Here is a 17,690-nt window from a genome sequence, read left to right on the forward strand (position 1 = left end):
CTGCAGTCCATGGTGTCGCTAAGAGTTGGACACGACTGAGCGACTTCACTTTCGCTTTTCACTTTCATGCATTGGAGAAGGAAATGGCAACCCACTCCAGTGCTCTTGCCTGGAGAATCCCAGGGACGGGGGAGCCTGGGGGGCTGCCGTCTCTGGGGTCGCACAGAGTCGGACGCGACTGAAGCGACTTAGCAGCAGCAGCAGTATTCCATTGTATACATGCACCACAGCCTCTTTATCCCTTCATCTGTTGATGGACATCTAGGTTGCTTACATGTTCTAGCTATTGTAAACAGTGCTGCAAGGAACAATGGGATACATGTTTTCCCAAAAAAACTCCATTTCAGTTTTGGTTTCCTCAGGGTATATGCCTAGTAGTGGGATTACTGGGTCATATGGTGATTTTATTCCTAGTTTTTAAAAGAATCTCCATTTCCTGGCATGCCGTGGGGGATGGAGTTGGGGAGGACTCCCACACTCCAGCCTCCCTGACTTCTCCACATCGGTCTGGTCCCACCATGTAGAGGATGGAGGTGGTCAGTGGTCCTGCAGCTCTGGAAACCAGCGAGATCTGGGCTCTAAAGCAGTGTCTGCTGTGCCGCAACAACAGCTGGAAACAACATGGCATGGTGGCCTCTTGCCTCAAGGAGCTGGGGAACAAGGCTTGTGACATTCTGGCCACTGATAAGTCCCTGGCACCTGTCACTCTGGTCCTGGCAAAGGATGGTACCATAATGGATGATGAGGATTACTTCCTGTGTCTTCCTGCCAATACTAAGTTTGTGGCATTGGCTGGGAATGAGAAGTGGACACACAATTCAGATGGAGGTACAGCTTGGATTACTCAAGAGTCCTTTGACAGAGATGAAACAGATAGGGGCAGGGTTGAAGTGGAAGAACATGGCCAGACAGCTGAAGGAAGACCTATCCAGCATCATCCTGCTGTCCGAGGAGGAGCTCCAGGTGCTCACTGATGTCCTGTGTTTGGAGCTGGCTCAGAAACTCGGCCAAAGTCATGTGGCAGTCCAGGGGCTCCAGAACACCCTCCAGTAGTGCTTGACCAGAGAGAAGAAGCCTATCAGTCCAGGAAGCTCCTGGAACTTTACCTCCAGGCTTTGAAGAAGGAAGGCAGCATCTTGTCGAAGCAGCAAGCATCCAGATCTGACCTCGGGGACAAGAGGGACACTGTTGACACCAACGTTAGAGAGAGCTCCTCCAAAGTTACACCTGCGAGCCAGATCCTCTTGGTGCTGAAGGAGAAATCTGCCCCAGAGTGAGTTTGTCTAGTCAGGATCTGGAGGCAGGAGAGCACCCAGGGACCCTGACCTTTGCAGGGAGACACTTGCATTGGGGTTTTTCACCTCTGCAGACCCTGAATCATAGCTGCCAATTTGCCTATTATTACATGCAAAGCTTCCCTTGTCGCTCAGTTGGTAAAGAATCTACCTACAATGCAGGAGACCTGGGTTTGATTCCTGGGTTGAAAAGATCCACTGGAGAAGGAAATGGCAACCCACTCCAGTATTCTTGCCTGAGAATCCCATGGACTGTAGCCAATCAGGCTCCTCTGTCCATGGGGGTTACAAGAGTTGGACATGACTTAGCAACTAAACCACCACCATACGGTCTTCTATAGTGGCTGCATCAATTTACATTCCTACCAGAAATGCAAGAGGGTTCCCTTTTCTCCACACCCTCTCCAGCATTTATTGTTTGTAGACTTTTTGATGATGGCCATTCTGACTGGTGTAAGGTAGTATCTCATTGTAGTTTTGATTTGCATTTCTCTAATAATGAGTGATGTTGAGCATCTTTTCATGTCTTTGTTAGCCATCTGTATGTCTTCTCGGAGAAGGCAATGACACCCCAATCTAGTACTCTTGCCTGGAAAATCCTATGGACAGAGGAGCCTGGTGGGCTGCAGTCCATGGGGTCGCTAAGAGTCAGATACGACTGAGCGACTTCACTTTCACTTTTCACTTTCATGCATTGGAGAAGGAAATGGCAGCCCACTCCAGTGTTCTTGCCTGGAGAATCCCAGGGACGGGGGAGCCTCGTGGGCTGCCATCTATGGAGTCACACAGAGTCGGACATGACCGAAGTGACTTAGCATGCCTTCTTTGGAGAAACGTCTGTTTAGGTTTGATTCCCACTGTTTGATTGGGTTGTTTGTTTTTCTGATGCTGAGTTGTATGAGCTGCTTGTGTATTTTGGAAATTAATTCTTTGTCAGTTGTTTCCTTTGTTATTATTATCTCCCATTCTGAGAGCTGTCTTTTCACCTTGTTTGTAGTTTCCTTTGCTGTGCAAAAGCTTTTAAGTTTAATTAGGTCACACTTACTTATTTTTGCTTTTATTTCTGTTACTCTAGGAGGTGGGTCATAGAAGATCTTTCTTTGATTTATGTCTTTGAGTGTTCTGCCTGTTTTCCTCTAAGAGTTTTACAATTTCTGGTCTTACATTTAGGTCTTTAATTCGCTTTGAATTTATTTTTGTGTATGGCATTAGAAAGTGTTCTAATTTCATTCTTTTGCATGTAGTTATCGGATAAGGGGACGACAGAGGATGAGATGGCTGGATGGCATCACTGACTCGATGGACGTGAGTCTCAGTGAACTCCGGGAGTTGGTGATGGACAGGGAGGCCTGGTGTGCTGCTATTCATGGGGTCGCAAAGAGTCGGACACGACTGAGCGACTGATCTGATCTGATCTGATCTAATTTTTCCAGCACCACTTATTGAAGAAGCTATCTTTGCCCCATTGTACATTTTTTCCTCCTTTGTCAAAAAATAAGGTACCCATAGGTACATGGGTTTATCTCTGGGCTTTCTTGTTCCATTGGTCGATTTTTCTGTTTTTGTGCCAGTACCATACTGTCTTGATGACTGTAGCTTTGTAGTATAGTCTGAAGTCAGGAAGGTTGATTCCTCTAGCTCCATTCTTCTTTCTCAAGACTGCTTTGGCTATTGAGGGTCTCTTGTGTTTCCATATTAATTGTGAATTTTTTTGTTCTGGTTCTGTGAAAAATGCCATTGGTAATTTGATAGGGATCACATTGTATCCATAGGTTGTATTTGGTAGTATAGTCATTTTTATAAAATTGATTCTTCCTATCCAGGAGCATGGAATGTCTCTCCATCTGTTTATGTCATCTTTGATTTCTTGTAATTTTCTGTATTCAGTTCTTTTGTCTCCTCAGGTAGATTTATTCCTAGATATTTTATTCTTTTTGTTACACTGGTGAATGGGATTGATTCCTTAATTTCTTTTTCTGATTTAAGTGATTTCTATATATTGACCTTGTATCTCACTACTTTGCTGAATTCACTGATTATCTCTAGTAATTTTCTGATAGTTTCCTTTGGGTTTTCTATGTATAGTATTAAGTCATCTGCTAACAGTGAGAGTTTTACTTCTTTTCTGATCTGGATTCCTTTTATCTCTTTTTCTTCTCTAATTGCCATAGCTAGGACTTCCAAAACTATTTTGAATAGTAATGGTGAGAGTGTACACCCTTGTCTTGTTCCTGATCTTAGAGGGAGTGCTTTTAGTTTTTCACCATTGAGAATAATGTTTGCTGTGGGCTTATCATATATAGCCTTTACTGTGTTGAGACAGGTGTCTTCTATGCCCATCTTTTGAAGCATTTTTATCATAAATGGATGCTGAATTTTGTCAAAGGCTTTTTCTGCATCTATTAAGATGATCATATGGTTATCTTTGTTAATATGGTATATCACATGTTACACTGTACTAATTTGCTAGTATGGTGTATCACATTGATTGATTTGTGTATATTGAAGAATCCTTGCATCCCTGGAATAAACCTGACTTGATCATGGTGTGTGAGCTTTTTAATGTGTTTTTGAATTCTGTTTGCTAGAATTTTGTTGAGGATTTTTGCATCTATATTATCAGTGATAATCATCACTTGTCATTTTCTTTTTTTGTATTGTCTTTGTTTGGTTTTGGTATCAGGGCGATTGTGGCCTTGTAGAACAAGTTTGGAAGTACTTCTTACTCTGCAATTTTTTGAAAGAGTTTCAGAAAAATAGGCATTCAGTTCAGTTCAGTCACTCAGTCGTGTCCAACTCTTTGTGACCCCATGAATCGCAGCACGCCAGGCCTCCCTGTCCATCACCAATTCCCGGAGTTCACTCAAACTCATGTCCATCGAGTCGGTGATGCCATCCAGCCATCTCATCCTCTGTCGTCCCCTTCTCCTCCTGCTGCCAATCCCTCCCAGCATCAGGATCTTTTCCAATGAGTCAACTCTTTGCATGAAGTGGCCAGAGTATTGGAGTTTCAGCCTCAGCATCAGTCCTTCCTTCTCTAAATGTTTGATAGAATTCCCCTGTGAAACCATCTGGCCCTGGGCTTTTGTTTTTTGGGTGAGTTTTGATCACAGTTTCAATTTCAGTGTTCGTAATTGCCTTGTTCATAATTTCTATTTCTTTGTGGTTTAGTCTCGGGAGGTGGAGCTTTCCTAAGAATCTGTCCATTTCCTCTAGGTTATCCATTTTATTAGCATATAGTTGCTCATATTATTCTCTTATGATCCTTTGTATTTCTGTGTTGTCTGTTGTAACCTCTCCTTTTTCATTTCTGATTTTGTTGATTTGATTTTCTCCCTTTTTTTCTTGATGACATTGGCTAGTGGTTTGTCAATTTTGTTTATCTTGTCAAAGAACCATCTTTTAGTTTTATTAACCTTTGTTATTGTTTCCTTCATTTCTTTCTGCTCTGATCTTTATGATTTGACTTTGGGGTTTTTTTTGTTGTTGTTGTTCTTTTTTTCCCCAGCTGCTTCAGATGTGGAGTTAGGTTGTCTCTTTGATGCTTCTCTGTTTCTTGAGGTAGGATTGTATTGCTATACACTTCCCTCTTAGAACTGCTTTTGCAGAATCCCATAGGTTTTGGGTCACTGTGTTTTCATTGTCCTTTGTTTCTAGGAATCTTTTGATTTCTGTTCTTATTTCTTCAGTAATGTCTCATTATTTAGCAATATATTGTCTAATTTCCATGAGTATGTGTTTTTTACCCTGTAGTTGATATCTAGTCTCATAGCATTGTGGTCAGAGAAGATACTTGATATGACTTCAATTTTCTTAAATTTACTGAGGCTTGATTTGTGGCCCAGGATGTGGTCTATCTGGGAGAATGCTCCATGTGCACTCAAGAAGGTGTATTCTTCTGCATTTGGATGAAAAGTCCTGAAGATATCAATTAGGTCCATTTGGTCTAAAGTTTCATTTAATGTTTATGTTTCCTTATTGATTCTCAGTTTTGATGATCTGTCCACTGATGTCGGTGGGGTGTTAAAGTCACCTACGATTATTGTGGTTCTGTCAATTTCCCTTCTTACGCCTGTTAGTGTTTACCTTATGTATTGAGGTGCTCCTGTGTTGGGTGCATAAATATTTACAATTGTTATGTCTTCCTGGCTTGATCCCTTGATCGATCATTATGTATTGTCCTTCTTTGTCTCATAATATTCTTTATTTTAAGGTCTATTTTGTCTGAAATAAGGATTGCCACTTGGCTTTCTTTTGGTTTCCATTTGCATGGAATATCTTTTCCATCCTTTTATTTTCAGTCTGTATGTGTCTCTAGGTCTGAAGTATGTGTCTTGTAAGCAGCATATATATGGGTCTTGTTTTTGTATCCATTCAGTCAGTCTGTATCTTTTGGTTGGTGTATTTAGTTCGCTTATATTTAAGGTAATTATTGATATTTTCCTATTGGCATTTTCTTGATTGTTTTGGGTTTGTTTTTGTAGGTCTTTCCTTTCTCTTGTGTTTACTGGCTATGAGAGTCTCTTTAGTATTTGTTGTAAGGCTGGTTTGGTGGTGCTAAATTCTTTGAACTTTTGCTTGCCTGTAAAGCTTTTGATTTCTCCATCAATTTTGAATGTGATATTTGCTGAGTATAGTAATCTTGGTTGTAGATTTTTATCTTTCAGTACTTTAAATATATTCTGCCATTCCCTTCTGGCCTGCAGAGTTTCTGCTGAAAGTTCCGCTCTTAATTGTATGATTTTTTCCCTTGTATGTGACGTGTTGCTTTTCCCTAGATACTTTTAATATTCTTTCTCTGTGCTTAATCTCTGTTAGCTTGATTAATATGTGTCTTAATGTGTTTCTCCTTGGGTTTATTCTGAAAGGGATTCTCTGCACTTCTTGGACTTGATTGACTGTTTCCTTTCCCACGTTGGGGAAGTTTTCAACTATAATTCCTTCAAAAATTTTCTCAGTGCCTTTCTTTTTTCTTCTTCCTCTGGGACCCCCGTAACTCAAATGTTGGTGTGTTTAATATGGTCCCAATAGTCTCTGAGGCTATCCTCAATTCTTTTCATTCTTTTCCCTTTATTCTTCTCTCTAGCAGTCATTTCCCCCATTCTATCTTCCAGTTCACATATCTGCTCCTCTACCTCAGTTATTCTGCTATTGGTTCCTTCTAGAGTATTTTTAATCTCAGTAATTGTGTTTTTCATATCTGCTTATTCTTTATTTCTCCTATGTCCTTGGTGATTGTACTAACTGTGTTAAACGTCTCTTGCGTTTTCTCCATTCTATTTTCAAGTTTTCGGAGCAACTTCACTATCACTATTCTGAATTCTCTTTCAGATAGATTGCTTATTTCCTCTTCATTTGTTTGGTTTTGTGATTTTCCACCTTGTTCTTTTATTTGTGCTGTATTTCTCTGTCTTTTCATTTTTTTTTTTAAACTTGCTCCCCTTGAGATCTCCTTTTTGCAGGCTTTAGGGTTGTATTCCTTCTTCCTTTTGGTTTTTACCCTTGGAGGAAAAGGTTGGTTGAGTGGTCTGTGTTGATTTCTTGTTAGGGGTGACTTGTGCCTGTGTTCTAGTGGGAGGAGATCAAGCAGACCAAGCAGGTAATTACAGAAATAATGGGACATATACACACACTTCCACACACACAGTTGTAACCCAAGTATTCTAAAGAAAAGAGTTCAGGAGATCGACTTGGTGAACAAGGGAAACCAAAATTCAGTTCAGTTCAGTCGTTCAGTCATTCTGACTCTTTTCAACCCCACGGACTGCAGCACACCAGGCTTCCCTGTCCATCACCAACTCCCGGAGTCCACCCAAACCCATGTCCATCGAGTCAGTGATGCCATCCAACCATCTCATCCTCTGTCATCCCCTTCTCATCCTGCCTTCAAGCTTTCCCAGCATCAGGGTCTTTTCAAATGAGTCAGCTCTTTGCATCAGGTGGCCAAAGTACTGGAGCTTCAGCTTCAACATCAGTCCTTCCAATGAACACCCAGGACTGATCTCCTTTAGGATGGACTGGTTGGATCTCCTTGCAGTCCAAGGGACTCTCAAGAGTCTTCTCCAACACCACAGTTCAAAAACATCAATTCTTGGGCTCTCCGCTTTCTTTACAGTCCAACTCTCATATCCATACATGACCGCTGGAAAAACCATAGCCTTGACTAGACAGACCTTTGTTGACAAAGTAATGTCTCTGCTTTTGAATATGCTATCTAGGTTGGTCATAACTTTCCTTCCAAGGAGTAAGTGTATTTTAATTTCATGGCTGCAATCACCATCTGAAGTGATTTTAGAGCCCAGAAAAATAAAGTCAGCCATTGTTTCCCCATCTATTTCCCATGGAGTGATGGGACCAGATGCCATGATCTTAGTTTTCTGAATGTTGAACTCTTAGCCAACTTTTTCACTCTCCTTTTTTACTTTCATCAAGAGGCTCTTTAGTTCTTCTTTACTTTCTGCCATAAGGATGGTATAATCTGCATATCTGAGGTTATTGATATTTCTTCTGGCAATCTTGATTCCAGCTTGTGCTTCTTCCAGCCCAGCATTTCTCATGATGTACTCTGCATATAAGTTAAATAAGTAGGGTGACAATATACAGCCTTGACATACTCCTTTTCCTATTTGGAACCAGTCTGTCGTTCCATGTCCAGTTCTAACTGTTGCTCCTGACCTGCATACAGGTTTCTCAAGAGGCAGGTCAGGTGGTCTGGTATTCCCATCTCTTTCAGAATTTTCCACAGATATTGACCAATTAAAAGCAGAGCTAGCTAATGCCAATCTGGACAACTGAACATGAGCAGAGTGCCAACTGGTGAATATAGCAGAGAGCTCAACAATTTAACTTACTTGGTGAAGAAAACGTGAAGGAAAAAAAGGGATAAGAAAAAGAGAGAGAGAAAAAGAGGAGAAGGGAGGGAAAAGAGAAGAGGGAGGGGAAAAGAGGGTTAAAAAAGAGAGAGAGAAAAGAAAAAAATAGAAAAGTAAAGGTAAATAGACATATGTGAAAAAGATTTATATTTATTCAGGAATAGCTGCAGCTGGTAAAGAACTATAAGAAAAGCAGTTGAATATATCAAAAGCAAAATCAGAAAAATCACACACACACACACACAAAGGGTGGAAAGGTAACAAGAAAATAAAAAAATCTTAAAATGAATTTTTTTTTAACGAGAAAAATCCCATAGCACCACAAAAGGCTAATGTGAAGGCAGAAGTATGTAGGGGGAATATACAGTGTAATTTATAAGGAACAAAGTTCTCAAGATCGTAGCTCTTCTTGGTTGTGGAGTCTGCCCCCAAGGATGGGGTTGGGTTAGTGTCCTGTGATGTTTTCCTGGTTGGGGAGCTTGTGCCTGTCTTCTGGCTGATGGAACTGGATCTCCCCTCTCTGAAGGGCACTGCAGGGTCCCGTAGTAGGTTTTGGGGGTGTCTATGGGTTCAGTATGTCTTTGGGCAGTCCTCTGGCTTTGGCTGTGTTAGACATGTCTATTTCCGCAGCCGCTTCAGAGGCCCTCGCAGCGTATCTTCACTGCCACCTGCCCCCTACTTGTCCCTGGGATCACTACCGGTGCTTCTGTTACCAGACCTGCCTTTCACTGCTGGCCGAAGCTTGCTAGGCAGGGGCTTGTGTGGATCTTTTCTTGCCCCCCCGGCCATGCCCTCTGCGTTGCGGAGACTTGTGTGGGCTTCCCTCAGCCCCCCAGGGCCCTCCCTCTGTGTCGCGGGGTTTATGGGCACTTGTTTCATCTCACCCGCCCTCTGCGAGGCTTCTGTGCTCTTTCAGCCCCCTAGACCTGCCCCCTGCGCGTCCTATGTGCTGCAGAGGTTCGTAGGCCTTCCCCGCTCTTGGCTACCCCAGGCCGCCCTCTGTGCCGTGGGGTTTCTATGGGCTTCTTTCTCTCAGTCCCCTGAGCCCGCCATCTGGCTGGAGCCGTAGTTTGCAAGCTGTTCACGGGCTGAGAAGTGCAACTTGCTCTGTTTTCTGCCCTCTAATTCCCTACTCTGCCCAGTTTTCCAAGACTCCACAGCTCCCCATTGGGCCCGCCTGCAAGGAAGCTCCCCTGTGCACAGGAATGCCTCTTGTTTCAGGATGCCTTCCCTGCCTCAGGGCACAAGCTCCCATCCAGAAGTTCTCAGTCTTTTCCCTTTTTATGTCTCTATCCTCTCTCCTACCTCATTTCAGCGAGCTTAGCCTGTCCCTCTGGAGTCCAGAGATCTTCTGCTGTGGTCTAGAGGTTGCTTTGTAGGAGCTGTTCCATACCTTGATGAGTTTTTGATGTATTTGTGGGGAGGCGGGCAATCTCCCTGTTTTACTCTCCCACCATCTTCTGCCTGCTCGCGCTTGTCCCTCGTCATTTAAATCCCCTCAATGGAGGCAACTATTGTTACAAATTCCTGGTGTATCCTTCACGAAGTCTTCTTTGCATATGGAGACATACACGTGTATATAGTTTCCCTTTTTAAACATAAATGAGAGCCTAGTCTGCTTGTGTGCCTGGGAGAACGTTAAAGGTCAAAATGTGCAGCTGCAGCCTTCTTTTATTATTAGCTGTGGCATGCGGGGTCTTCGGTCTTCACTGTGGCATTCAGGATCTAGTTCCCTGACCAGGGATCAACCTAGGTCTCCTGCACTGGGAGCAGGAACCCTTGGCCGCTGGACCAGCAGGGAAGTCTTGCACATCGTTCTTTTAAATAAATGTATAGGATGTATGTATACACACTACTGCATATAAAATAGATCGCTAGTAAGAACCTACTGTGCAGCACAGGGAACGCTACTCAGCACTCTGTAAAGGCCCATGTGGGGAAATAATCTAAAAAAGAGTGGATGTATGTATATGTATAAACTGATTCACTTGGCTGTATGGCAGAAACCGACACAACATTTTAAATCAATTATATTCCAATAAAATTTTAAAAAAAGGATGCATAGCATGAATTGAAAATTTGGACTTGAATTATGCGAGATGTGGCAAAGCTTGGGCTTTGGGCATCAATAAAAGTGAAAACATCTCAAGAATTTCATCCCCAAGGCGGGAGGGGTGACAGAGGGGTAGTTAGAGAGTTGGGATTGACACGCACATATTGCTGTATAAAATGGGCAGCAACAAAGACCTACTGTGTAACACAGGGAACTCTGCTCAGTTAGATATATATGCTATATGTATATAACTTGTTATATATAATATGAATGTTCTTTAACATTCTAAATGGGAAAGAATTTGAAAAAGAAGAGATACACGTACATTATAACTGAAACAATCACAACATTGTTAGTCAATTATACTCTAATATAAAATAAAAGTTAAAAGTGCAGAAAAACTGTAAAATGGACTAATTTAAAATGTATAGTTTAAAAAGCATGTATACATCAGTAAACCTATTAATACTACTTACATCAAATGTTCAGGTAAATATTGAACATACGAATGCCATGGTATTTACCGCATAAAGTCTCTTAAGCGTTGCAGCCTGTGCTCAGTTTTTTAATTGTTCTTGAAATGTAGCTGATTTATAATGTTGTATTAGTTTCAGGTGTATGTAAGTTTTATAAGTATGTTATAACTTGATCTGCTTAATAAAAGTGTTGCTTCCTATTTCTAAAAAAAAGAATTTAACACCCAGTTCACCTTAAGTGGGGTCAGCAACTATGGCCTGCTACCTCACCATCTGTTTTTTTTTTTAATTAAAATTAACTAATTTACTTTAATTGGAAGCTAATTATTTTACAATATTGTGGTGATTTTTGCCATATACTGACATGGATCAGCCACGGGTGTACACGTGTCCCCCATCCAGAACCCCCCTCCCACCTCCTTCCCCATCCCATCCCTCTTGGGTGTCCCAGTGCACTGGCTCTGAGTGCCCTGTTTCATGCATTGAACTTGGACTGGCGATCTGTTTCACATATGGTAATATACATGTTTCAATGCTATTCTCTCAAACCATCCCACCCTTGCCTTCTCCCACAGAGTCCAGAAGTCGGTTCTTAATATCATGTGTCTCTTTCGCTGTCTTCCATATAGGGTCATCATTACCATCTTTCTAAATTCCATATATATGCATTAATATATTGTATTGGTGTTTTTCTTTCTGACTTACTTCACTCTGTATAATAGGCTCTAGTTTCATCCACCTCATTCCTTAAAAAACTGAAAATAGATCTGCCATACGACCTAGTGATCCCACTGCTGGACATACACACTGAGAAAACCAGAATTGAAAGAGATGTGTGTACCCCAGTGTTCATTGCAGCACTGTTTACAAGAGCTAGGACATGGAAGCAACCTAGATGTCCATCGGCAGATGAATGAATGGATAAGAAAGTTGTGGTACATATACACAATGGAATATCACCATCTGTTTTTATATTACCCATGAGCAAGGAATATTGTTTGCTTCCTGAAAAAAACAAAAGAAGAATCATATTTCATGTCACATGAAAATTATATGAAACTCAAATTTCAGTGTTTATAAATTAAGTTTTATTGAGACATAGCTACACTCATTAATATATTGTCTATGGCTGCTTTTGCACTACAATGACAGTGTTGAGAGATTCTAACAGAGACCATATGACCACAAAGCTTAAAAGATTTACTGTCTGGATATTTACAGAAAAAGTTGGCTGACCTCTGACCTAATCACAAATATACTTCAAGATTTTGACCATTTAAAATTTGGTGATGGGCATATATCATCAGCATGCATTTTTCTTGTGAGAGCTAAAGAATTCTTTGGGAGAAACTCCAAAATCTTTTGACTGGGCTGAATCTACTGTAATTTTAAATAAAAAAGAAAAGAGATTCTTTCATCCTATTTGAAATCCAAAAGCCAAGATGCAATAATTATCAAACATTAGTTAAAAATTCAATCAAAACCAGACTTACTAATGGATGGGAATGAATAGCTTCCTAACCTTTCCTTTAAGCATGCTCTTAATTTATAAATTAGCTGTACGTTAGCAAATAAAATATGAAAGAGAGTTTTTACTAAAGGGAACTGACTTTTGGTTCTTTTCATTCTCAGAGATAAATCAAACAGGACAGCAAATGACCTTTTTCAGGCCTGGAGCTGAAGATTTTTAAGAGATGATAAGTCCTTATTCATGTGTTATTTAGGGATGTGTCATGGCTAACAGGGCTTTCCTGGTGGCTCAGGTGGTAAAGAATCTGCCTGCAATGCAGGAGACCTAGGTTTGATCCCTGGGTCAGGAAGATCCATTGCAGAAGGGAACAGCAACCCGCTCCAGTATTCTTGCTTGGAGAATTCCACGGACAGAGGAGCCTGGCGGGCTCCAGTCCATGAGGTCTCAAAGAGTCAGGCACGACTGACGTGACTTGACATGCACATACAAAGGTCTTAAAGTGATTTCTCAACTTGAACAAATGACATCAGAAGCTTTTAGAAAGTCAAAGGAAAAGCAAAAATCAATTCAATCATGAGGAAAGTATGTCAGATCCCATAACTATTCTAACAGAGAAAAGAAGTAAATTAAAAAGAAAACTGTAACCAAAAAGATATACAGCTAGAAAAGAAATATTTCTGTAACCCTTACTCACATTGACTAGTCTTTCAGGACTGAATATAGGAGTGGAAAATGGAAATCTACAGTGAGGACTGTAGATAAGGGAGGTAAAAAGAGTGGTAAGCCTTCTGGAAAGCTGTCCATCTGTGAGAACTTCAGAGCTGTCACCTATGACTTGTTTTGTTGAGCCTGAAATAATCAGTATTTGATGTTTTGTGAAGGTAGGGGGCAGCAGGCCATGTAACGGTACTTATTCTTCTAAAAAAAAAAAAAAAAGGAAATCGAGGAACAGAGAGATTACTTTAAATTAGCACTCAGAGCTGAAACCATTACCAGACATTTCAAAACAGTTAACTGGCAATTCAAGTTTCTTCCTCAATCGTGAGGAATTTCGATAGCCTGCTATGTTCAAAGCACTGATCCAGGCATGAAAGTGAAAGCGTTAGTCGCTCAGTCCTGTCCGACTCTGCGAGTGCATGGACGGTAGGCTGTCAAGCTCCTCTGTCCGTAGAATTCTCCAGGCAAGAGTACTGGAGTGCGTACCTGTTCCCATCTCCAGGGGATCTTCCCAGACCAGGGATCAAACCCAGGTCTCCCACATTGCAGCGGATTCTTTACTGTCTGAGCCACCAGGGAAGCCCAAGAATACTGAAGTGGGTAGCCTATCCCTTCTCCAACAGATCTTCCCAACCCAGGAATTGAACTGGGGTCTCCTGCATTGCAGCTGGATTCTTCACCAGCTGAACTACCAGAGAAGCCTTAATCCAGGCCTAGTAGGGCCCAAAGGCATGTAAAACAAGGCCCTTGTCTGTCTGGAAAAAAGTTGTATAAGTTAGGCATGTGATAAGTTATCTTGACATTTTATTTTTAGTAAATAAAAGAGGAGGCTTTCCAATTGGGGTCAAATGCAACATTAAGAGTGGAGCATGTGGGTCTGGTTCTAAGAGGTGGGGGGTTAAGGCTCCCTCTCCCCTATTTTCATTGGAAAACTCACTTCCTTTGTATGAACCTCTTTCAGGGTAGGTCAGGCCTACGCTGATGGACACAGTAGGGTGCATAATTTTTTGTAGATTGAGTTCTCTTTTTAATCTTTGATCCTATTGGACTTTATTTTGGTGGACTGTACATTTTTTTCCTGCGAACAACTAACAATCTCTGCACCATTTATTGAATAATGGGTTGTTCCCTTTTCTCACTGGTTCAGGATAATGTTCATAGTCACCATGTACATAATACCTCTTATGTGTCAGGAGTTTTGATATCTTTTGTAATGGACCTGAACATCTTCTCAGTGATTCAGACTCTGAAGTTCTTTCCTTTGTTTGGTAAATTCTCCATGTTATGCCTCTTGCTGGGAAAGAGAGCTTGCCTTGACTAAAACTTGAAAATGCCAAGAGCTTGTCCCCCATGCTCCTCTGCACTTAGGCGAAGAACATGTTATTTAGGCTCAAACAACCAACAGACCTATTTAATCTTCACAACTGGAATTATTGAGCTCAGGAAGGTGACTGAGCAGAGGTCATTCTGCTGTTATATCAACAATTTCTACTTCTCAGGAGCACGTAGGACCTGGCTAGCTGTGGCAGCCAAGTGTTCAGTGGTGGGGCTGGGAGTCTCTGCATGCTCTTTGGTGCCATGAATTTCTGCCGTCCTGATGCCCACGTGGTCTTCCTGAATCCTTCTTTCCCCATGTCTGATTCTCCAACCTTCTGAGAAATTTCATAAGCAACATGATAGTCTTGAATATGTTCCTCTTCTGCCTCAATTAGCCAGAGTACATCTCTGTTACTCGGAACTAAAACCTTGATTGATACATGCAGGATATCATTTGATTCTCAAGTCTTCGTACCTCTCAAGACACATCATCACCCCTGCTAGGTTTAGATAATTTGTATTCAGTAAGAGTATTAACTTGCTTAAGAGCACACAGCTATGAAGTGATAGAACTAGAATTTAAATCCAAATTGCACCACAAATATTCTCTCTCTTTATAAGTACATCTGATAGTGGCTTAGTCACCAGTTGTGTTTGGCTCTTGTAATACATAGACAGTAGCCCTCCAGGCTCCTCTGACCATGGGATTTCTCAGGCAAGAATACTGGAGTGGTTTGCCATTTCTTCCTCCTATGTGTGTATATACATATATGTGTGTGTGTGTGTGTGTGTGTATACACATACACATGCGTGTGTGCTAAGTTGCTTCAGTTGTGTCCAACTCTTGCAACACCATGGACTCACCATGCTTACCAGGCTCCTCTGTCCGTGGAATTTCCCAGGCAAGAAGACTGGAGTGGGTGGCCGTTTTCTTCTCCAGGGGATCTTCCTGACCCAGGGATTGAGACTGAGTCTCTTGAGTCTCCTGCATTGGTAGGCCAGTTCTTTACCTCTAATGCCACCTGGGAAGCCCAGTGTATATATGTGTGCATATACACACCCCCCACACACACATTTACACACATACACACCCCCACACACATACATATACACATACACACCCCCCCACACACATATACAGCAGACCATAGGTATAGTTTTATTTCTTACCTCTTATTCTCTTACCTTACCTCTTTTTGAATGTTTCTTTGTCTAGAAAAGCAATTGGACACTTTTGTAAAGTTTTTCAAAATCACGGAGGGACAAATTATGAGCTGTGATTTAAGATGCTTCATTTTTTGTGGAGAAAAAAGGAACTCTTGTACACTGTTGGTGGGTAAGAAACTGGTGCGGTCACTGTGTAAAACGGTATAAATTTTCTTAAAAAACTGAAACTAGATGTACCACATGATTCAGCAGTTCCATTCCTGGGCATATATATATCTGGAAAAAATGAAACCCCTAATTTGAAAAGACATATGCATCCCAGTGTTCACAGCAGCACTATTTACGATAGCCAGGACGCAGAAGCAACCCAACTGTCCATCAACAGATGAATGACTTAAGAAGATGTGCTGTGAATATACAGTGGAACATTACTCAGCCACAAAAGAGAGTGAAATTCTGCCATTTGAAACAACATGCATGGACCTAGAGAAGATCATGCTTAGTGAAATAAATCAGAGAAAGATAAGTATTAGATGATATCATATGTGGAGTCAAAACATAATTCAAATGAATCTACATAAAAAACAGAACAGACTCACAAACACAGAAAAACAATTTACGGTTCCCGGGGGGAGGGGCAAATTAGGAGTATGGGATTAACAGATACAAAGTACTTATATAAAGTAGATAAGAAGCAAAGATTTGCTGTATGACACAGGAAATTTCCCCAGTATTTTATAACAATGTCTAATACAATATAATCTGCAAAATCACTATGCTGTACATCTGAAACTAACACAATATTATAAATCAACTATAGTTTTAAAAGTGAAAGTTGCTCAGTCGTGTCCGACTCTTTGCAACCCCATGGACTATACGGTCCATGGAATTCTCCAGGCCAGAATACTGGAGTGGGTTGCCTTCCCCTTCTCCAGGGGATCTTCCCAACCCAGGGATCAAGCCCAGGTCTCCTGCCTTGCAGGTGGATTCTTCACCAGCTGAGCCACCAGGGAAGCCCAATGTTTAAAGAGATGACTCATCTTGAGTATGATCTCCACGTAACGGGGTTATGTGAGGTATTCCTAGCTCCTGTGTGTGCATGTGCACACCCACACATACCCGCCCACAAATACATACTTATGTGAAGAGTTTTGGTTCCTATATAAAGATTTTTTGTTTGTTCGCTTCAGCATATTTTAAAACTCTCCAGACACAGAAACTGCAGCAGGGTTGGGCTGAGAAACTCTTTCACGTTCAGGCTGGTCCACAAACCGAAAGAAGATGCCTCTGATAAGAGAGAAGCTGTGAAGGGGAAAATAGTTGGTCACAGGCTTTATTTATTTATTTATTTGGGTGTTGCTTTGTTTCTGCAAAAAGCATCATGGTTCACTTTGAGGCTTCTGGTTTTTTTGTTTTTTCCTCCAAGCAAAATTTTGATGCTGCAGGAATTCTTACCAAGAAAACGCTCAGCAAATAAGTCCCAGGAGACTATCTGATTTGTGTTTGCACATAATTTTCCTGGTGTGGATCCTAGGTAACAGACAGGCTAAATAATAAACATGGTCTTGGAAGAATTTCTTCAATTATGGAGCTGGTGAAGCTCTGTTAAGAACTGTGGAACTGATGGTCCCCGCCTGGTCCCATAAGCCAAGAGGGTAATTTCCACCTCTTTAAGAGGGTGTGGATTTGATACAGGTATATTCATCTTGAGTGAATAAAAGCCCATGCATTTGATTCGGGAGGATACAAGGTTCTTCTTTCTCTCTTGCAGAAAAACATTCAAGTAAAAACACCTTTGTGAGAATTTCCCATAGGAAATTCCAGGAATCTGCTCAGATTAAAAAGGCATCCAGTTATTGATTTCCTCTGATAGAGAGGACCTTCTCTGCACACTGAGTTCTCTCTTGGAAGGTCAGTGACTTGGTTCTGGGAATGGTGAGATGCTGGAAGGTGGAATGATGCTCTTCATAGGAGATTCTGGGCATGTACGGATGCTGACAGCCATGCATCAACTGCACTGCAGAATCCAGCTGCCTCTGTTGCAGGCACAGACTCAGCAGTGCTAAGACATTTCCGAGACTACACTTTTATTCCAGATTCAGAGTTATTCTTTGGTACTCCCATTCACACAGGTATTTCTAGCCCATCTTGGTTAGCATTGTAGATAACATCAGAAATGGAGCTTGGCCTGTAGCAAGCAGGAGAGCTGACTTCTTCCGAAATTAAATTCGGGTTAGCCATAGTACCTCCTCTCTCTGAAAGCTGTGCTGAATAATAAGGTGAAACTCAATGCTGTTCCCAGAAAATTTATGCCACATTTGC

General features: G+C 41.5%; 1 protein-coding gene across 1 annotated transcript in view; it reads left to right on the forward strand.

Annotated features, from left to right (window-relative positions):
- The first annotated feature begins 527 nt into the window (after positions 1-527).
- Positions 528-17,690, forward strand: part of LOC102269807 (DNA fragmentation factor subunit alpha-like) — a 54,211-nt gene continuing 37,048 nt past the window's right edge. The window contains 4 exon segments of the mRNA XM_070385580.1: positions 528-874; positions 876-1,048; positions 1,051-1,272; positions 1,275-1,352. Coding sequence (XP_070241681.1) covers positions 528-874; positions 876-1,048; positions 1,051-1,272; positions 1,275-1,352 — 820 coding nt within the window.

Source organism: Bos mutus, chromosome 17 (assembly GCF_027580195.1).
Source record: "Bos mutus isolate GX-2022 chromosome 17, NWIPB_WYAK_1.1, whole genome shotgun sequence".
NCBI classification, from domain to species: domain Eukaryota; kingdom Metazoa; phylum Chordata; class Mammalia; order Artiodactyla; family Bovidae; genus Bos; species Bos mutus.